Raw genomic sequence first — 22,691 nt, forward strand, 5'->3', positions numbered from 1 at the left:
AGAGAGAGAGAGAGAGAGGGTATAGAGAAGGGAAAAGGGATTGATTAGAAGTACTGTGCACTAAGGGGGAGATGAAGAGAGAGAGAGAGGGGGTATAGAGAAGGGAAAAGGGATTGATTAGAAGTACTGTGCACTAAGGGGGAGATGAAGAGAGAGAGAGAGAGAGAGAGAGGGTATAGAGAAGGGGAAAGGGATTGATTAGAAGTACTGTGCACTAAGGGGGAGATGAAAGAGAGAGAGAGAGGGTATAGAGAAGGGAAAAGGGATTGATTAGAAGTACTGTGCACTAAGGGGGATGAAGAGAGAGAGAGAGAGAGGGTATAGAGAAGGGGAAAGGGATTGATTAGAAGTACTGTGCACTAAGGGGGGATGAAGAGAGAGAGAGGGTATAGAGAAGGGGAAAGGGATTGATTAGAAGTACTGTGCACTAAGGGGGATGAAGAGAGAGAGAGGGTATAGAGAAGGGAAAAGGGATTGATTAGAAGTACTGTGCACTAAGGGGGATGAAGAGAGAGAGAGAGAGGGTATAGAGAAGGGGAAAGGGATTGATTAGAAGTACTGTGCACTAAGGGGGATGAAGAGAGAGAGAGAGAGAGGGTATAGAGAAGGGGAAAGGGATTGATTAGAAGTACTGTGCACTAAGGGGGATGAAGAGAGAGAGAGAGAGAGAGAGAGAGAGGGTATAGAGAAGGGAAAAGGGATTGATTAGAAGTACTGTGCACTAAGGGGGATGAAGAGAGAGAGAGAGAGAGGGTATAGAGAAGGGGAAAGGGATTGATTAGAAGTACTGTGCACTAAGGGGGGGATGAAGAGAGAGAGAGAGAGAGAGGGTATAGAGAAGGGAAAAGGGATTGATTAGAAGTACTGTGCACTAAGGGGGATGAAAGAGAGAGAGAGAGAGGGTATAGAGAAGGGAAAGGGATTGATTAGAAGTACTGTGCACTAAGGGGGATGAAGAGAGAGAGAGAGAGAGAGGGTATAGAGAAGGGAAAAGGGATTGATTAGAAGTACTGTACACTAAGGGGGGGATGAAGAGAGAGAGAGAGTATAGAGAAGGGAAAAGGGATTGATTAGAAGTACTGTGCACTAAGGGGGGATGAAGAGAGAGAGAGAGAGAGGGTATAGAGAAGGGGAAAGGGATTGATTAGAAGTACTGTGCACTAAGGGGGGGATGAAGAGAGAGAGAGAGAGAGAGAGGGTATAGAGAAGGGGAAAGGGATTGATTAGAAGTACTGTGCACTAAGGGGGAGATGAAGAGAGAGAGAGAGAGAGAGAGAGAGAGAGAGGGTATAGAGAAGGGAAAAGCAACAATGGAAATGGAGGATAAAGAATGGTGACGGAGAGTATTCACATCCCTTCACTTTTCATGGACTCACTCGGTGTGCAATAATGATGTTTAAGATGATCTCTGTACTCCACACATACCCCACAGTTATCTATAAGTTCCCTCAGTCCAGCAGTGAATTTCAAACGGATTCAACCACCAAGACCAGAGAGATTTTCCAATGCCTCACAAAGAAGGGTACCTATTAGTAGATGGGTAAAACTAAAAAAGCAGACATTGAATATCCCTTTGAGTATGGTGAAGTTATTAATTACACTTTGCATGGTGAATCAATACACCCAGTCACTACAAAGGTACAGCCTTCCTTCCTAACTCAGTTTCCGGAGAGAGAGGAAACCACTTAGGGATTTCACCATGAGGCCATGCTTATAATTGTTAAGGACTGGGGAGTTTTTCAGGATAAAAAGTTAACAGAATGGAGCTAAGCACTGGCAAAATCCTAGAGGAAAACCTGATTTAGTCTGCTTTCCAACAGACACTGGGAGATTCATTCACCCTTCACCAAAACAATAACCCAAAACACAAGGCCAAATCTAAACTGGAGTTGCTTACCAAGAAGGCAGTGAATGTTCCTCAGTGGCTAGGTTCCAGTTTTGACTTAAATCTGCTTGAAATGACAATCAGTCCATTTGAATCCCACTTTGTAACACAACAAAATGTGGAAAAAGTCAAGGGGTGTGAATACTTTCTGAAGGCACTGTTAGGTGAAAAAGAGAAAACATACTGGAGATGATAGAGAAAGGGTAGAGATTCAGGCAGAGAAAGAGAGGGGGATTTAGGAGAAGGGGTAATCCACTCACGTGTTGCTGAGGGTCAGCCAGCCTCACTGAGCTCCTCCTGGGTGCAGTGGAGGTGGTCAGGGCTGGATCACTTCTGCTAGGTGGACTGGACTAGAAAGGGGTGGAAACGGCAAAGACCGAGAAGGAAACGGAGAGGGAAAGAAATACAGAGATAAAGAGACTGAGAATAAAATGCGGTGGAACAGCAACAAGGTAGGGTGACGGAGAATCAGTCTTCATCATGACATGGCACGCTGTGTGTGTGTGTGTGTGTGACCGACAGAAGTAAGATACTGTACTGACAGCAGGAGATAAAGGTTATCTGACATTTTGTCTGATTCCACAGATGACAGTGAATGTTCGTATCAGTGTGTGTGAGGAGAGTACATTCTGTCTTTCTCTGTCTCTTTGTCATTTGTCAGTATCTCTGTTTCTTCTCTGTGTTGTGGGTTCATACTGTGTGTGTAATTTTCAGGGGAGGTGACGGTGGGTGAATTAGAATTATACGTGCGTGTAGAAGTTAACTTCCTCCAAGTAGTGAGGAAGTCTCTGCTCTATATCTTCACCTCTGTACTGTTGACAACTGTTGGTCGAAAACTATATCAGTCTTCCTGTCATTCCTTTCACTTAGTGCATGTGAAGTTTATTTGTTCTGACAGAGACATGAGTTATGACAAATAGATCTGACTGCTGTTACTGTTTTGTCCCTGTGGGCCCATAGCAATGTGTCACTGACAGTTTTTCAACTGTAAATAAACAGACCCACACTTACTCACGGGCATGCACACACACAGTAAGTGTGTACCATACTGTACTCTACCTTACTCTACTCTAACCTGCCCTATTCTACTCTAACCTGTCCTACTCTATTCTACTCTACCCTATTCTACTCAACCCTACCCTATTCTACTCTACTCTACCCTATTCTAGTCTACACTACCCTATTCTACTCGACCCTACCCTATTCTACTCTACTCTACCCTATTCTAGTCTACACTACCCTATTCTACTCAACCCTACTCTACACTACCCTATTCTACTCGACCCTACCCTATTCTACTCTACTCTACCATACTCTGTTCTACTCTACCCTACCCTACTCTACACTACCCTATTCTACTCTACCCTATTCTACCCTACTCTACCCTAGTCTACTCTACCTATTCTACCCTACTCTACCATACTCTATTCTACTCGACCCTACCCTATTCTACTCTACCCTACCCTATTCTACTCTACTCTACCATACTCTGTTCTACTCTACCCTACTCTACACTACCATATTCTACTCTACCCCATTCTACTCTACCATACTCTGTTCTACTCTACCCTAGTCTACTCTACATAATCTACCATACTCTATTCTACTCTACCCTACCCTGCCATACTCTTTTCTACTCTACCCTATTCTATTCTACTCTACCATACTCTGCCATACTCTACCATGCTCTATTCTACTAAACTCTGCCCTATTCTACTCTACCCTACTCTATTCTACCCTACCTTATTCTACTCTACTCTAGCCTATTCTACTCTACCATATTCTACTCTACCCTACTCTACAATATTCAATTCTACCCTATTCTACTGTACCCTATTCTACCATACTCTATTCTACTCTACCCTACCATACTCTATTCTACTCTACCATATTCTACTCTACCCTATTCTACTCTACCTGATTCTACCATACTCTATTCTAATCTACCCTATTCTACTCTACCCTATTCTACTCTACCCTATTCTACTCTACTCTATTCTACTCTACTCTATTCTACTCTACCCTATTCTACTCTACTCTACTCTACCCTATTTTACTCTACCCTATTCTACTCCACCCTACTCTATTCTACTCCACCCTACTTTACTCTGCTCTACCCTATACTACTCTATCCTACTCTATTCTACACTACCCTATTATACTATACTCTATTCTACTCTACCATACTCTACTCTATTATACTATACTCTACCACACTCTACCATATTCTATTCTACCCCATTCTACTCTACCATACTTTACTCTATTACTACCCCCTATTACTACCCTCTATTACTACCCTCTATTACTACCCCCTATTACTACCCCTATTACTACCCCCTATTACTACCCCCTATTACTACCCTCTATTACTACCCCTATTACTACCCTCTATTACTACCCTCTATTACTACCCCTATTACTACCCCTATTACTACCCCCTATTACTACCCTCTATTACTACCCTCTATTACTACCCCTATTGCTACCCCCTATTGCTACCCCTATTGCTACCCCTATTGCTACCCCTATTGCTACCCCCTATTGCTACCCCCTGTTACTACCCCTGTTACTACCCCCTATTACTACCCCCTATTACTACCCCTATTACTACCCCCTATTACTACCCCTATTACTACCCCCTATTACTACCCTCTATTACTACCCCTATTACTACCCCCTATTACTACCCTCTATTACTACCCCTATTACTACCCCCTATTACTACCCTCTATTACTACCCCTATTACTACTTGTTACTACCCTCTGTTACTACCCTCTGTTACTACCCCCTATTACTACCCCCTATTACTACCCCCTGTTACTCCCTGGTCAGGCCTGGGGACTACAGGCTTTACTACAGCTCTACTGTAGGGTTACAGAAACAATGTTGGGGTTCCATACACAACAAACTGTTGTGGTATTGTGGCTCATACCAATGGACAACAAACTATTGTGGCTCATACCAATGGGCAATGGACAACCAGCACGCAATGGTAAATGAAGCTGTTGACATACTACTGAATTCTCTCTGAACTATGTCTGATATGATGAGCAGTTTGTCTGATTATGATGTCAACTGTGTTTAACTCTTTTTGTGGTGTGTTACTTGTGTGTGTTCAGGTGCAGACTCACCTGGAGAACCCTACAGACTACCACATTCGCCAGTCCCAGAGACAACAGGTGAAGGAGTACCTCTCCACCACCTACGCCACCAAGCAGGTACCTCACAGTCTGCCTCTTTCTCTCTGTCTCGATCTGTCTTGGTCTCTCTCTCCCTCCATCTCTTCAACACACACTCTCTCTCTCCTCTCTGTGCAGACAGTACATGCAGTAACAGGGGTGGTCCAACCATCCCCCCCCCACTCTGGCCCCCCCCGGGGCCTCTTCCTCGGCCCCCCCTCCTCTCCACTCCCCCCGGCTCCGTACAGAGCAGCTCATCACAGGAAACAGCGCCCCTAACAGCCCCATGGCCATGCTCAACATCGGCTCCAGCCACGAGAACGAGGTACACGAGGTACTTACACACACACTTGCACACATACAATCCATACACACCCTCACACTCACACACAGCAAATACACACACTCGCACACAGCACATACACACACTCGCACACAGCACATACACACACTCGCACACAGCAACTACACACACTCGCACACAGCAATTACACACACAGCAAATACACACACTCCAACACAGCAACTACACACACAGCAAATACACTCACACACAGCAAATACACACAGGGATCTCCAATGATTCTGGAGGGCTACTGGCTTGGAGACTTCAGGAATGCACACAGTTCATGAACACACAGATGCAAACGACTTATGCACACAATCACAACACAGATATACTCTCTAACACTCAACACAAACACACATGTTTGCACACACTGTTGTACTAAAGCTCATGTCTAGACAAACATAAAAGCCCGTCTCAGCTGTGATAATCTGTGAGAAAGTGATGTTCTGTAATTCACTGTATTACTGAGGGGGCTGACCTGACCTCAACAAGACATAAATCATGGACACATTCCCTTGGTCCATAAAGCCTAGAACGTGTGGGATTGAACATATAACCCTGCAATATCTCCTATACAACTTGATTACCAGGCTGTATAAAGAGAGGATTTAGGGATTACATTTTATTCTATTCACAGTTTATGAAGGCATCATTATGACAGCATTGCACCTTATTGTGATGGATTGCAACCTACCATAGTGTGTGTGTGTGTGTGTGTGAGACTGGCTATTTATCTCGGTGGCATCCACAGACCCAGGGTCAGCTCTATAAAAGTGTTGTACAGCAGTGTGCACCCAAAGGTCACTGTGTTAGCTAACTGAGGCTAACTAGCTCTGATTATCATTGCACTTTAAATGCTCCATTATGGCCTCGCTAAAGTAATTACAGCTTAACGCATGACAGGGGGATAACACACACTGTAACGCCCTTTGAACCCCACAGACTTTGGTCCACACACACACTGGCGTAGCAACACATATAACTTAACTTCACCAGCATCTTCTACAGACCTGAGCAGACCAGCAACTGTAGAGGTCAGAAGTGCATCACTCAACTACAACGGACCAACAACAGAACAGTTAGTTAACCTCAACTAGCCTCAGCCTCAAGTCAGTTAACAGAACAGTTAGTTAAACTCAACTAGCCTCAGCCTCAAGTCAGTTAACAGAACAGTTAGTTAACCTCAACTAGCCTCAGCCTCAAGTCAGTTAACAGAACAGTTAGTTAACCTCAACTAGCCTCAGCCTCAAGTCAGTTAACAGAACAGTTAGTTAACCTCAACTAGCATTCCGTATGTTGCAGTCCAGCCAAGGCGCATACTGTGCATTGAAGAAGCTTACTGTACAAGGTGCATACTGTGCATTGAAGAAGCTTACTGTACAAGGCGCATACTGTGCATTGAAGAAGCTTACTGTACAAGGCGCATACTGTGCATTGAAGAAGCATACTGTACAAGGTGCATACTGTGCATTGAAGAAGCTTACTGTACAAGGCGCATACTGTGCATTGAAGAAGCTTACTGTACAAGGCGCATACTGTGCATTGAAGAAGCTTACTGTACAAGGCGCATACTGTGCATTGACGAAGCTTACTGTACAAGGTGCATACTGTGCATTGAAGAAGCTTACTGTACAAGGTGCATACTGTGCATTGAAGAAGCTTACTGTACAAGGCGCATACTGTGCATTGAAGAAGCTTACTGTACAAGGCGCATACTGTGCATTGAAGAAGCTTACTGTACAAGGTGCATACTGTGCATCGAAGAAGTTTACTGTACAAGGTGCATACTGTGCATCGAAGAAGCTTACTGTACAAGGTGCATACTGTGCATTAAAGAAGCGTACTGTACAAGGTGCATACTGTGCATTAAAGAAGCTTACTGTACAAGGTGCATACTGTGCATTAAAGAAGCTTTCGGTACAAGGTGCATACTGTGCATTAAAGAAGCTTTCGGTACAAGGTGCATACTGTGCATTGAAGAAGCTTACTGTACAAGGTGCATACTGTGCATTGAAGAAGCTTACTGTACAAGGTGCATACTGTGCATTGAAGAAGCTTACTGTACAAGGCGCATACTGTGCATTGAAGAAGCTTACTGTACAAGGTGCATACTGTGCATCGAAGAAGTTTACTGTACAAGGTGCATACTGTGCATCGAAGAAGCTTACTGTACAAGGTGCATACTGTGCATTAAAGAAGCTTACTGTACAAGGTGCATACTGTGCATTAAAGAAGCTTACTGTACAAGGTGCATACTGTGCATTAAAGAAGCTTTCGGTACAAGGTGCATACTGTGCATTAAAGAAGCTTTCGGTACAAGGTGCATACTGTGCATTGAAGAAGCTTACTGTACAAGGTGCATACTGTGCATCGAAGAAGCTTACTGTACAAGGTGCATACTGTGCATTAAAGAAGCTTACTGTACAAGGTGCATACTGTGCATTAAAGAAGCTTACTGTACAAGGTGCATACTGTGCATTAAAGAAGCTTTCGGTACAAGGTGCATACTGTGCATTAAAGAAGCTTTCGGTACAAGGTGCATACTGTGCATTGAAGAAGCTTACTGTACAAGGTGCATACTGTGCATTGAAGAAGCTTACTGTACAAGGCGCATACTGTGCATTGAAGAAGCTTACTGTACAAGGCGCATACTGTGCATTGAAGAAGCTTACTGTACAAGGTGCATACTGTGCATTGAAGAAGCTTACTGTACAAGGTGCATACTGTGCATCGAAGAAGTTTACTGTACAAGGTGCATACTGTGCATCGAAGAAGCTTACTGTACAAGGCGCATACTGTGCATTGAAGAAGCTTACTGTACAAGGTGCATACTGTGCATTAAAGAAGCTTACTGTACAAGGTGCATACTGTGCATTAAAGAAGCTTACTGTACAAGGTGCATACTGTGCATTAAAGAAGCTTTCGGTACAAGGTGCATACTGTGCATTAAAGAAGCTTTCGGTACAAGGTGCATACTGTGCATTAAAGAAGCTTACTGTACAAGGTGCAAGAGATGGTCAATAAAAAGTTAATGATAACTTTTTACGTAATTCATTTTAACAACCTTTTTCCAGAGAGCTGGCTCACACTTCAGTGTTAATGCATTGCATATTATATAGGGAACTTCATTCACCACCAGCGTGTAGCACATCTGCAAGAAACGTCTGGCATGATAATGAAGTTGATATACTCAGTTTGCACAACATGGCTGCCTTGGTCTGTCTGTATATGATTTGGCATCACTGATCTTAGTGTACTTGAATGTATAACTATTTAAACAGTTTTCCCCTCCTTGTTCTTGGCACAGATGGATGAGGTCATCGATGACATCATCAGCATGCAGTCGAGCTATGATGACATCCAGCAGTACATTGACCCTGTTCAGATGTCCAACACAGTAAGTATTACACCAGGTGGGTTATGTGGGTTGGGTGAGTTAGGTAGGTTGGGTGGGTTATGTGTGTTGATATGAATAGATTCGACTAATATACTGAAGAAAAATATAAACGCAACATGCAACCATTTCAACGATTTTAGTTACAGTTCATATAAGGAAATCAGTCAATTGAAATGAATAAATTAGGCCTTAATCTATGGATTTCACATGACTGGTCAGGTGTGCAGCCATGGGTGTGCCAGGGAGGGCATAGGCCCACCCACTTGGCAGCCAGGCCCTACCAATCAGAATGAGTTATTCCCCACAAAAGGGCTTTATTAGAGACAGAAATACTCCTTAATTTCATCAGCTGTCCGGGGCGCTGGTCTCAGACGATCCCACCTGGGCTACCATGGTTACACGTGATCTGCGGTTGTGAGGCCGTTTGGACGTACCGCCAAATTCCCTAAAATGACGTTGGAGAACGCTTTTGGTAGAGAAATGAACATGACATTTTCTGGAAACAGCTCTGGTGGACATTCCTGCAGTCAGCATGTCAACTGCACACTCTCAAAACGTAAGACATCAATGGCATTGTGTTGTGTGACAAAACTGTACATTTTAGAGTGACCTTTTATTGTCCCCAGTACAAGTGTGTAATGATCATGCAGTTTAATCAGCTTCTTTTTTGTGTCTTTTTTGTTGTGATTTTTTACCCCCTTTTCCGTGGTGTCCAATTGTTAGTAACTACTATCTTGTCTCATCGCTACAACTCCCGTACGGGCTCAGGAGAGACGAAGGTTGAAAGCCATGTGTCCTCGGAAACACAACCCAACCTTGTTAATACAGCGCGCATCCAACCCGGAAGCCAGCCGCACCAATGTGTCGGAGGAAACACTGTACACCTGGCGACCTTGGTTAGCGCGCACTGCGCCTGGCCCGCCACAGGAGTCGCTGGTGCGCGATGAGACAAGGATATCCCTGCCGGACGACGCTAGGCCGATTGTGGGTCGCCTCACTGACCTCCCGGTCGCGGCTGGCTGCGACAGAGCCTGGGCGCGAACCCATTAGATCACTGCGCCACCCGGGAGGCCATTAATCAGCTTCAAAATATGCCACACCTGTCAGGTAGATGGATTCTCTTGGTAAAGGAGAACTGCTCACAGGGATAACACTGCTCTAACAGGGATGTTTTATTTCAGCTCATGGGACAAACTTTACATGCTGCGTTTATATTTTTGTTCAGTGGGCTATTTTAGGTTTGTTCCCTCTCTGCCCTTTACGTACTCTTCTTGACGTTCCTCTACCCATTTCTCACCACTTCCTGCCTCTCCCGTGTCCTTTCTCACCCCTCGCTCACCCCTCTCTGTCCCTATCTACCTCGCTCACCCCTCTCTGTCCCTATCTACCTCGCTCACCCCTCTCTGTCCCTATCTACCTCGCTCACCGCTCTCTGTCCCTATCTACCTCTCTCACCCCTCGCTCACCCCTCTCTGTCCCTATCTACCTCTCTCACCCCTCGCTCACCCCTCTCTGTCCCTATCTACCTCTCTCACCCCTCTCTCACCCCTCTCTGTCCCTAACTATCTCTGTCCCTATCTACCCCTCTCACCCCTCTCTGTCCCTATCTACCTCTCTCACCCCTCACTCACCCCTCTCTGTCCCTATCTACCTCTCTCACCCCTCTCTGTCCCTATCTATCTCTGTCCCTATCTACCCCTCTCTCACCCCTCTCTCACCCCTCTCTGTCCCTATCTATCTCTGTCCCTATCTACCCCTCTCACCCCTCTCTGTCCCTATCTACCTCTCTCACCCCTCGCTCACCCCTCTCTGTCCCTATCTACCTCTCTCACCCCTCTCTGTCCCTATCTATCTCTGTCCCTATCTACCCCTCTCACCCCTCTCTGTCCCTATCTACCTCTCTCACCCCTCGCTCACCCCTCTCTGTCCCTATCTACCTTTCTCACCCTCTCTGTCCCTATCTACCTCTCTCACCCTCTCTGTCCCTATCTACCTCTCTCACCCCTCTCTCACCCCTCTCTGTCCCTATCTACCTCTCTCACCCCTCTCTGTCCCTATCTACCTCTCTCACATCTCTCTCACCCTCTCTCACCCCTCTCTCACCCCTCTCTGTCCCTATCTACCTCTCTCACCCTCTCTGTCCCTATCTACCTCTCTCACCCCTCGCTCACCCCTATCTACCTCTCTCACCCCTCGCTCACCCCTCTCTGTCCCTATCTACCTCTCTCACCCCTCGCTCACCCCTCTCTGTCCCTATCTACCTCTCTCACCCTCTCTGTCCCTATCTACCTCTCTCACCCCTCTCTGTCCCTATCTACCTCTCTCACCCCTCTCTGTCCCTATCTACCTCTCTCACCCTCTCTGTCCCTATCTACCTCTCTCACCCCTCTCTCACCCCTCTCTCACCCCTCTCTGTCCCTATCTACCTCTCTCACCCCTCTGTCCCTATCTACCTCTCTCACCCCTCGCTCACCCCTCTCTGTCCCTATCTACCTCTCTCACCCCTCTCTCACCCCTCTCTGTCCCTATCTACCTCTCTCACCCCTCTGTCCCTATCTACCTCTCTCACCCCTCGCTCACCCCTCTCTGTCCCTATCTACCTCTCTCACCCCTCTCTCACCCCTCTCTGTCCCTATCTACCTCTCTCACCCCTCTCTGTCCCTATCTACCTCTCTCACCCCTCTCTGTCCCTATCTACCTCTCTCACCCCTCGCTCACCCCTCTCTGTCCCTATCTACCTCTCTCACCCCTCTCTCACCCCTCTCTGTCCCTATCTACCTCTCTCACCCCTCTCTGTCCCTATCTACCTCTCTCACCCCTCTCTGTCCCTATCTACCTCTCTCACCCCTCTCTCACCCCTCTCTCACCCCTATCTGTCCCTATCTACCTCTCTCACCCCTCTCTCACCCCTCTCTGTCCCTATCTACCTCTCTCACCCTCTCTGTCCCTATCTACCTCTCTCACCCTCTCTGTCCCTATCTACCTCTCTCACCCTCTCTGTCCCTATCTACCTCTCTCACCCTCTCTGTCCCTATCTACCTCTCTCACCCCTCGCTCACCCCTCTCTGTCCCTATCTACCTCTCTCACCCCTCTCTGTCCCTATCTACCCCTCTCACCCCTCTCTCACCCCCTCTCTCACCCCCTCTCTGTCCCTATCTACCTCTCTCACCCCTCTGTCCCTATCTACCTCTCTCACCCCTCTGTCCCTATCTACCCCTCTCTGTCCCTATCTACCTCTCTCACCCCTCTCTGTCCCTATCTACCTCTCTCACCCCTCTCTGTCCCTATCTACCCCTCTCACCCCTCTCTGTCCCTATCTACCCCTCTCACCCCTCTCTCACCCCTCTCTCACCCCTCTCTGTCCCTATCTACCTCTCTCACCCCTCGCTCACCCCTCTCTGTCCCTATCTACCTCTCTCACCCCTCGCTCACCCTCTCTGTCCCTATCTACCTCTCTCACCCTCTCTGTCCCTATCTACCTCTCTCACCCCCTCTGTCCCTATCTACCCCTCTCACCCCTCTCTGTCCCTATCTACCTCTCTCACCCTCGCTCACCCCTCTCTGTCCCTATCTACCTCTCTCACCCTCTCTGTCCCTATCTACCTCTCTCACCCCTCTCTCACCCCTCTCTGTCCCTATCTACCTCTCTCACCCCTCTCTGTCCCTATCTACCTCTCTCACCCCTCTCTGTCCTTATCTACCTCTCTCACCCCTCTCTCACCCCTCTCTGTTCTATTTTGGTCCCAGTCCACCCCTCCCTATGTGAGTTAATGGGGTGATTATGCCGACTCTTCAGTACTAAGGCTGTGACTGGGCTCTGAGGGAGAAAGAGACTCGTTGTTCCGTCTATCAGAGTCCCTCCATCTTAAGCTACAGACTCTTCTGTATGTTTGTTTCCTATCTGAGAACTACTGTTGTCATTGCTGTTGAATTTAGCTTCCCAAACGTCAAAATGGCCGATATTTGATGTTGGTGGGGGGGCAGTGGGCCTGTGTTTTTTTGTTCCTCAGAGTTTAATGAATAACTGCTGATCTATATTGGCTTCAATTAGCTGTCTGGTGCTGCTGCCTTCCCACCCCAGGGGAACCCTTCAGTTGTTTTAAAGGACTCCAAGTATTTAATTGATTTTAAATGATTGACGTGAAGTGCTGCAGTTTTAAAAGAGAGAGGAAGAGGGGCATTCCTAGCCCTAAAAAAGTCTGTGGTCTGAGAGCGTCTTTCTTCGAGCAGAAGCACAGAGCTCTGTGTTTTAAAGGAATGGCTCCGAATTAACAATTAAACCACCGCTAGTTAGAGTACAACTTGTTTACAAGGCATTTGGAAAGGGAGAAAGAGGGAAGGAGAGGTGGAGGAGGAGGGGAATGAGGGATGTGGGAAAAACAGGCTGAAAGTCCAGTTAGGGGAAAGTTCATTGTGTAGAAGAGAGGTAGAAGAGAGAGGGATTTGGTGAGATTGGTTAGTCTCTGAGGAGGGCTGGAGCGAGTCAGTGAGTCAGTGTGAGAGAGTAAGAGGGAGAGTGCACGGACCCAGAGAAGGAAGAAAGGATGAAGGAGATGAATAAGACGTATGCCATCGTGGAGGTGATAGATGGGGAACAGATCCAACTGGTAAGAGGTCTGCGCTCTCGTTTGTGTGTGTGTCTGTGTGTGTGTGTGCTCTCGTTTGTGTGTGTGCATTTGTGTGTGTGGTTGGGAAATATGTATATATGTGTATTTGTTCACCCAGCTTGGTCAGTAGTGCGGCAGGAGAGTTAGGAGAGTTATGCCCCCCTCCCTCATGACCCCTCTCTGGATTGGCTGGGGCTGGGGCAGGGCGGGTCATCTCTAACTCCCAGCCTCGAGTCTCTGATTAGGGGATGAGTCTAGTCCTCAGGCCCCTGGGACTGGTGCTGCAGGCTGGAGGCTGGAAGGAAGCAGCACTTTGATATGGGAGCGGTTGAGCTCTATCGCTGTGGGCAAACATCCAGTGAGGGACACGCTCAGCCATTAGAGAGAGAACTGCATGGGACATTAACTGTCTGGCATGACAGCGTAAAGGTCACTGCTGGCTTCTTCCCTGTCTCCCTGCTCTAACCCGTGTGGGTGGGTGTATGGAATAGAAGGGCATTCGCTGGGTTTATCTCTTGGTGTTCTTGGCTCTTGATCACTCAGTGTTGTGTTGGGTGTGTGTGATTACATAATATTCAATATCATAGTCATTGATTAGATTTAGCTGTTTGGCAATTGATTGCCCCTCCAGGTGCTAAACTGAGCGGTGTGATTTGCATGCTGGGACAGTGGTATTAAGTGTCTCTGCATAGATTCAGCCCTCTGTATGGAGTATTGATGGTGAGGGAGATCAGGTATTCCCATCACATTGCTACAAGTTTGCACCAGATGTGCAGCAAATCAGCAAAAAAATATGTGCTTGTTTTTTTTGTTCGGTTGACTTAATATGCAGACCTCTAAACAGGTATGCTGTTCTCTCAGTCTCTGTCATGGTCCCTGTGCTCTGCTGAGACTGAGAATGAGATCCCTCAGGACTAATGTTAGTTACCTTACAAATCTTCTCTCTGCTTTTGGAGGTTCTTTCCTCGTTAACTTTCCTTAAACACTGAGTTTTCCCCTTAATGAATGAATTTCATCTGCTAATCTGTGAGCAGGATTATCATGGTAAACTCCCTGGAATCTGTGGAATCTGGGAGTTTAAGGAAAGCTTGGGAACGCCACTGAGAGAATACCAGGCATGACTGACCTGCGAGAGTGAGAGTTTGTTTCAAATGGACGGTATCGGGTCATGCTGATTGTGTGTGGGATGGGAGACAGTCACAGAGAGGAGAGAGGAAGGGACAAGGAGAGGAGAGGGTTACACCTAACTCTTAACTTCATGTCCCAGATTTAAAATAAAGGAGAGGAAGACCCTACTGAAGATGCCATTTCCTTTTGATCAGTGTACTGTAGATCTGTTTGCTTGATGAGTGACCAGAGGTCTCGGTCCACAGTCTGTTTTGAGCCTGTGGTTTAACTGTGTGAGTGAGACCTGGCTGCTCGTCAGTCGTCTCAGTGATAAGGGATCTATCTACCTGTTATCCGTCAAGCCTCATTAGTATTGCAAAGGAGATCTTCAGCCACATCCTCTTGTGTGAAATTCAAAGTGTTTCTTTATTATTGGAAGATTCATCATCAAATCCCTTATCAGGGTGCTTGACTAGTAGTAGCCCATAGAGCCTGCTACGGAACAGCTACACAACCTCCACACAACCTCTACAGAGGAGACCGCTAGTCTTCCAAACAGAGGCTGGGTTAGAGATATGTTCAGAGAATAAAGCTATAGAGATAAGAAGAGCGATGGACCGATAGTCAATAAATGTGTGTGTCAGAGCAGAGGCAGTTAGAGGCAGTAGTTTCCAGGTGTGATATTGGCCTGTTATCTTCTGCTATCTGCTCTTTACAGCCACTAAACATGTAACACATTGTGTGTTTATTAAGTTCCCTCGGGCTCAGAGGACTAACCAGGGTTACGCACAATATGATGCCATACAACTCCCAGGAGACGCTGACTTCACCGTTCTGTCTTCGAATTGTCTCCCTTTGTCAAGGGGCTTTATTGGCTGGGGAAACAGATGTTTACGTTGCCAAAGCAAGTCAAATGGATCATAAACAACAGTGAAATAAACAATCAAAAATCAACAGCAAACATTACACTCCAGTTCCAAAGGAATAGAGACATTTCAAATGTCATGTTATGTCTGTATACAGTGTTGTAACGATGTGCAAATACTTAAAGCACATGTTATGGCTGTATACAGTGTTGTAACGATGTGCAAATAGTTAAAGCACATGTTATGTCTGTATACAGTGTTGTAACGATGTGCAAATACTTAAAGCACATGTTATGGCTGTATACAGTGTTGTAACGATGTGCAAATAGTTAAAGCACATGTTATGTCTGTATACAGTGTTGTAACAATGTGCAAATACTTAAAGCACATGTTATGTCTGTATACAGTGTTGTAACGATGTGCAAATAGTTAAAGCACATGTTATGGCTGTATACAGTGTTGTAACGATGTGCAAATACTTAAAGCACATGTTATGGCTGTATACAGTGTTGTAACGATGTGCAAATAGTTAAAGCACATGTTATGTCTGTATACAGTGTTGTAACGATGTGCAAATAGTTAAAGCACATGTTATGTCTGTATACAGTGTTGTAACAATGTGCAAATAGTTAAAGCACATGTTATGGCTGTATACAGTGTTGTAACGATGTGCAAATAGTTAAAGCACATGTTATGTCTGTATACAGTGTTGTAACGATGTGCAAATACTTAAAGCACATGTTATGGCTGTATACAGTGTTGTAACAAATATTGCTGCTGTGATGGTATTTCACCCAATAGATATGGGAGTTTATTAAAATTTGATTTGTTTTCATGTTCTTTGTGGGTCTGTGTAATCTGAGGGAAATATGTCTCTCTCTTTCTCAATCAATTAATTGAGGGTGATCTCAGGAAACAGTGTTTATGGAATAAAAATGTGTTCCTAGGTTGTGTTTCGTGCATGGTTTCCTGAATTTTGTTGTGTATCAGGCTATCAAACAACCGCAAGGGCTTAACGTGGGCTCTAAACTGCCCTGAAAATAGAGTGCCTTGTAAGAATAGTTTATTTAACTATCATTTCCCCATCTGAAGGATGTGTGTCACGTTCTGACCTTTATTTCCTTTGTTTTTTCTTTATTTAGTATGGTCAGCGAGTGAGTTGGGGTGGGCAGTCTATGTTTGTTTTTCTATGTTTGGTTTCTGTTTCGGCCTAGTATGGTTCTCAATCAGAGGCAGGTGTCGTTAGTTGTCTCTGATTGAGAATCATACTTAGGTAGCCTGTTGGTTTGTGCGTGTTTGTTTCCGTGTGTGTGTTTGTCGCCACACGGTACTGTTTCGGTTTTTGTAGATTTCACGTTATCGTTTATTGTTTTTGTTCGAGTGTTCATTTTGTCTTTATTAAAATATCGTCATGAACAGACGAAGAGGAGATCTGCCATTACAATGTGCTTGGTGTCGTTGTTGGAACCCATTCTTCATTGAACTTGATAGGAGAGTAAGTGACCAGTCATTTGTAAGAGATTAAGTGAAGATACTTCATCTGAAGGATTAGCATGCATAACCCCAGTTTAACCCTTCAATCTCTTCTTTCTCATTCTAATCTCACAAAGAGAATGACCCGAATGACCAATCCTCTGTGTTATTGATATTTTTGAGTGAATGTAGGTTATGCGATGCTCATTCTGATGTGTGTTCCCTCCTCAGCTCCCTCTGTCCAGCAGTCACCTGGACGTGTACACGGGCCCTGGGATGACCGGTCAATCCATTGCCATGACCAGCAACTCCTGTCCTGCCAACCTGGCCATCAAACGAGAGCTGACGGGTAGGACCAATCACAGCCGCAGGCACAGCCATGGCAACCAAGCTTAGACACACAGCAACCACACAGCTCTCAGAGAAATAGCAACCAATCAGAGATAGACCTGCAGGCCAAAATGGTTTCCTACCAGTTTTCCCACCTGGTTTCCGAGGTCTCAATCAGATGCTGAGTAAACCAGGATATAAGAGGAGGCTGGTGGAAGGAGCTATAGGAGGACAGGCTCATTGTAATGGCTGGAATGGAATGAATGGAACGGTATCAAACACATGGAAACCACATGTTTTACTCCATGCCATTATAAAAGGCCCGTCCTTTTACAGCTCCTCCCACCAGCCTCCTCTGCTGGGTCTATTTTTCTCAAAACGACCGGTTCATTGAACGTCATTTCTACTGTGATGGAATTCAATTAATAATTTAAGCAATGTAGTTCCTCATTGACAGTTATTGTGAGGGCCAGCCTGTGAGTTACATCAATCAGCTCAGGTTTCCTTTCGGAATGTTTCTCAGGACATACCGTCTCATAGGGACGGACATACCGTCTCTAGGGTTTTTTTGGCAGCTGATAGTAGTTAGTGTTGATGAGTTGTGTGAGGACAGTGTTAGTTCATTGCTTGTTGTTTTTGTCAAGATGCAGAAGCCCGTGCGATGGCCAAGGAGAGACAGAAGAAAGACAACCACAACCTGAGTGAGTTTATTCTGCCTTTCTCCCTTTCCCTTGCTCTCTCTCTCTGTCTCTCTGTCTCTCTCGGTCTAAGTCTCTCTGTATCTAAGTCTCTCTGTCTCTCTCCCTCTCTCTCTGTCTGTCTCTCTCTGTCTCTCTGTCTCTCTGTCTCTGTCTCTCTGTCTCTCTGTCTCTCTGTCTCTGTCTCTCTCTCTCTCTCTGTCTCTCGCTCTCTGTCTCTGTCTCTCTCGCTCTCTCTCTCTGTCTCTCTCTCTGTCTCTCTCTCTCTCTCTCTGTCTCTCTCTCTCTGTCTCTCTCTCTGTCTCTCTCGCTCTCTCTCTCTGTCTCTCTCGCTCTCTCTCTGTCTCTCTCGCTCTCTCTCTCTGTCTCTCTCGCTCTCTCTCTCTGTCTCTCTCGCTCTCTCTCTCTGTCTCTCTCGCTCTCTCTCTCTGTCTCTCTCGCTCTCTCTCTCTGTCTCGCTCGCTCTCTCTTTCTGTCTCGCTCGCTTCTCTTTCTTTCTGGCTCGCTCGCTCTCTCTTTCGCTCGCTCTCTCTCTCTTTCTGGCTCGCTCGCTCTCTCTTTCTGGCTCGCCGCTTCTTTCTCGCTCTCTCTTTCTGGCTCGCTCGCTCTCTCTTTCTGGCTCGCTCGCTCTCTCTTTCTGGCTCGCTCGCTCTCTCTTTCTGGCTCGCTCGCTCTCTCTTTCTGGCTCGCTCGCTCTCTCTTTCTGGCTCGCTCGCTCTCTCTTTCTGGCTCGCTCGCTCTCTCTTTCTGGCTCGCTCTCTCTCTTTCTGGCTCGCTCGCTCTCTCTTTCTGGCTCGCCGCTCTCTTTCTGGCTCGCTCGCTCTTCTTTCTGGCTCGCTCGCTCTCTCTTTCTGGCTCGCTCGCTCTCTCTCTGGCTCGCTCGCTCTCTCTTTCTGGCTCGCCGCTCTCTCTTTCTGTCTCGCTCGCTCTCTCTTTCTGGCTCGCTCGCTCTCTCTTTCTGTCTCGCTCGCTCTCTCTTTCTGGCTCGCTCGCTCTCTCTTTCTGTCTCGCTCTCTCTCTCTTTCTGTCTCGCTCTCTCTCTGTGTGTGTCTCTCTCTGTGTGTCTCTCTCTCTCTCTCCCCCTGTCTCTCGCTCCCTCTCTCTGTCTCCCTTGCAAAAACACAATTTGAATGAGTTTGCACTTTTTGAACATCCCGCTCCTTTTTACAATCTCTCTCTGTTTAAAGTACACCTCTATCTCTCTCTCTCTGTTTAAAGTACACCTCTATCTCTCTCTCTCTCTCTGTTTAAAGTACACCTCTATCTCTCTCTCTCTGTTTAAAGTACACCTCTATCTCTCTCTCTCTCTCTGTTTAAAGTACACCTCTATCCCTCTCTCTGTTTAAAGTACACCTCTATCTCTCTCTCTCTCTGTTTAAAGTACACCTCTATCTCTCTCTCTCTCTCTGTTTAAAGTACACCTCTATCTCTCTCTCTCTGTTTAAAGTACACCTCTATCTCTCTCTCTCTCTCTCTCTGTTTAAAGTACACCTCTATCTCTCTCTCTCTCTCTGTTTAAAGTACACCTCTATCTCTCTCTCTCTGTTTAAAGTACACCTCTCTCTCTCTCTCTGTTTAAAGTACACCTCTATCCCTCTCTCTCTCTCTGTTTAAAGTACACCTCTATCCCTCTCTCTCTCTCTCTGTTTAAAGTACACCTCTATCTCTCTCTCTCTGTTTAAAGTACACCTCTATCTCTCTCTCTCTCTGTTTAAAGTACACCTCTATCTCTCTCTCTCTGTTTAAAGTACACCTCTATCTCTCTCTCTCTGTTTAAAGTACACCTCTATCTCTCTCTCTCTGTTTAAAGTACACCTCTATCTCTCTCTCTCTGTTTAAAGTACACCTCTATCTCTCTCTCTCTGTTTAAAGTACACCTCTATCTCTCTCTCTCTTTAAAGTACACCTATCTCTCTCTCTGTTTAAAGTACACCTCTATCCTCTCTCTCTGTTTAAAGTACACCTCTATCTCTCTCTCTCTCTCTCTCTGTTTAAAGTACACCTCTATCTCTCTCTCTCTCTCTCTGTTTAAAGTACACCTCTATCTCTCTCTCTCTCTCTGTTTAAAGTACACCTCTATCTCTCTCTCTCTCTCTCTCTGTTTAAAGTACACCTCTATCTCTCTCTCTCTCTCTCTCTGTTTAAAGTACACCTCTATCTCTCTCTCTCTGTTTAAAGTACACCTCTATCTCTCTCTCTCTCTGTTTAAAGTACACCTCTATCTCTCTCTCTCTGTTTAAAGTACACCTCTATCTCTCTCTCTCTCTCTGTGTGTTTAAAGTACACCTCTATCTCTCTCTCTCTCTGTGTTTAAAGTACACCTCTATCTCTCTCTCTCTCTGTGTTTAAAGTACACCTCTATCTCTCTCTCTCTCTCTGTGTTTAAAGTACACCTCTATCTCTCTCTCTCTGTGTTTAAAGTACACCTCTATCTCTCTCTCTCTGTGTTTAAAGTACACCTCTATCTCTCTCTCTCTGTTTAAAGTACACCTCTATCTCTCTCTCTCTGTTTAAAGTACACCTCTATCCCTCTCTCTCTGTTTAAAGTACACCTCTATCTCTCTCTCTCTCTCTCTCTGTTTAAAGTACACCTCTATCTCTCTCTCTCTCTCTCTCTGTTTAAAGTACACCTCTATCTCTCTCTCTCTCTCTCTCTGTTTAAAGTACACCTCTATCTCTCTCTCTCTCTCTCTCTGTTTAAAGTACACCTCTATCTCTCTCTCTCTCTCTGTTTAAAGTACACTATCTCTCTCTCTCTCTCTCTCTGTTTAAAGTACACCTCTATCTCTCTCTCTCTGTTTAAAGTACACTCTCTCTCTCTCTCTCTCTGTGTTTAAAGTACACCTCTATCTCTCTCTCTCTCTGTGTTTAAAGTACACCTCTATCTCTCTCTCTCTCTGTGTTTAAAGTACACCTCTATCTCTCTCTCTCTGTGTTTAAAGTACACCTCTATCTCTCTCTCTCTCTGTGTTTAAAGTACACCTCTATCTCTCTCTCTCTCTGTGTTTAAAGTACACCTCTATCTCTCTCTCTCTGTTTAAAGTACACCTCTATCTCTCTCTCTCTCTGTGTTTAAAGTACACCTCTATCTCTCTCTCTCTCTGTGTTTAAAGTACACCTCTATCTCTCTCTCTCTCTGTGTTTAAAGTACACCTCTATCTCTCTCTCTCTCTGTGTTTAAAGTACACCTCTATCTCTCTCTCTCTCTCTGTGTTTAAAGTACACCTCTCTCTCTCTCTGTTTAAAGTACACCTCTATCTCTCTCTCTCTGTTTAAAGTACACCTCTATCTCTCTCTCTGTGTTTAAAGTACACCTCTCTCTCTCTCTGTGTTTAAAGTACACCTCTCTCTCGCTCTCTGTGTTTAAAGTACACCTCTATCTCTCGCTCTCTGTGTTTAAAGTACACCTCTATCTCTCGCTCTCTGTGTTTAAAGTACACCTCGCTCTCTGTGTTTAAAGTACACCTCTATCTCTCTCGCTCTCTGTGTTTAAAGTACACCTCTATCTCTCTCTCTCTCTCTCTCTGTTTAAAGTACACCTCTCTCTCTCTCTGTTTAAAGTACACCTCTCTCTCTCTCTCTGTGTTTAAAGTACACCTCTATCTCTCTCTCTGTGTGTTTAAAGTACACCTCTATCTCTCTCTCTGTTTAAAGTACACCTCTCTCTCTCTCTGTTTAAAGTACACCTCTCTCTCTCTCTCTGTGTTTAAAGTACACCTCTATCTCTCTCTCTCTGTGTTTAAAGTACACCTCTATCTCTATCTCTCTCACTCTCTGTTTAAAGTACACCTCTATCTCTCTCGCTCTCTGTGTTTAAAGTACACCTCTATCTCTCTCTCTCTCTGTTTAAAGTACACCTCTCTCTCTCTCTCTCTGTGTTTAAAGTACACCTCTATCTCTCTCTCTGTGTGTTTAAAGTACACCTCTATCTCTCTCTCTGTGTTTAAAGTACACCTCTATCTCTCTCTCTGTGTTTAAAGTACACCTCTATCTCTCTCTCTCTCTCTCTCTCTGTTTAAAGTACACCTCTCTCTCTCTCTGTTTAAAGTACACCTCTCTCTCTCTCTCTGTTTAAAGTACACCTCTCTCTCTCTCTCTGTTTAAAGTACACCTCTCTCTCTCTCTCTGTTTAAAGTACACCTCTATCTCTCTCTGTTTAAAGTACACCTCTATCTCTCTGTGTTTAAAGTACACCTCTATCTCTCTCTCTCTCTCTGTTTAAAGTACACCTCTATCTCTCTCTCTCTCTCTGTTTAAAGTACACCTCTATCTCTCTCTCTCTCTCTGTTTAAAGTACACCTCTATCTCTCAAAGTACACCTCTCTCTCTCTGTGTTTAAAGTACACCTCTCTCTCTCTCTCTCTCTCTCTCTGTGTTTAAAGTACACCTCTCTCTCTCTCTCTCTGTGTGTTTAAAGTACACCTCTATCTCTCTCTCTCTCTGTGTTTAAAGTACACCTCTATCTCTCTCTCTCTCTGTGTTTAAAGTACACCTCTATCTCTCTCTCTCTGTGTTTAAAGTACACCTCTCTCTCTCTCTCTCTGTTTAAAGTACACCTCTATCTCTCTCTCTGTGTTTAAAGTACACCTCTCTCTCTCTCTCTCTCTCTGTGTTTAAAGTACACCCCTCTCTCTCTCTCTCTCTCTCTCTGTGTTTAAAGTACACCTCTATCTCTCTCTCTGTGTTTAAAGTACACCTCTATCTCTCTCTCTGTGTTTAAAGTACACCTCTATCTCTCTCTCTCTCTGTGTTTAAAGTACACCTCTATCTCTCTCTCTCTCTGTGTTTAAAGTAC

The 22,691-nt window shown here is 45.3% G+C and overlaps 1 protein-coding gene across 1 annotated transcript in view; it reads left to right on the forward strand.

The window, feature by feature from the left end:
* LOC115125325 (transcription factor EB-like) overlaps positions 1–22,691 on the forward strand; it is an 89,307-nt gene that overhangs the window by 59,088 nt on the left and 7,528 nt on the right. The window contains 6 exon segments of the mRNA XM_065001861.1: positions 5,009–5,107; positions 5,207–5,238; positions 5,240–5,402; positions 8,725–8,814; positions 17,100–17,217; positions 17,843–17,899. Coding sequence (XP_064857933.1) covers positions 5,009–5,107; positions 5,207–5,238; positions 5,240–5,402; positions 8,725–8,814; positions 17,100–17,217; positions 17,843–17,899 — 559 coding nt within the window.

The sequence above is a fragment of the Oncorhynchus nerka genome, linkage group LG15 (genome assembly GCF_034236695.1).
Source record: "Oncorhynchus nerka isolate Pitt River linkage group LG15, Oner_Uvic_2.0, whole genome shotgun sequence".
Classification (NCBI taxonomy): domain Eukaryota; kingdom Metazoa; phylum Chordata; class Actinopteri; order Salmoniformes; family Salmonidae; genus Oncorhynchus; species Oncorhynchus nerka.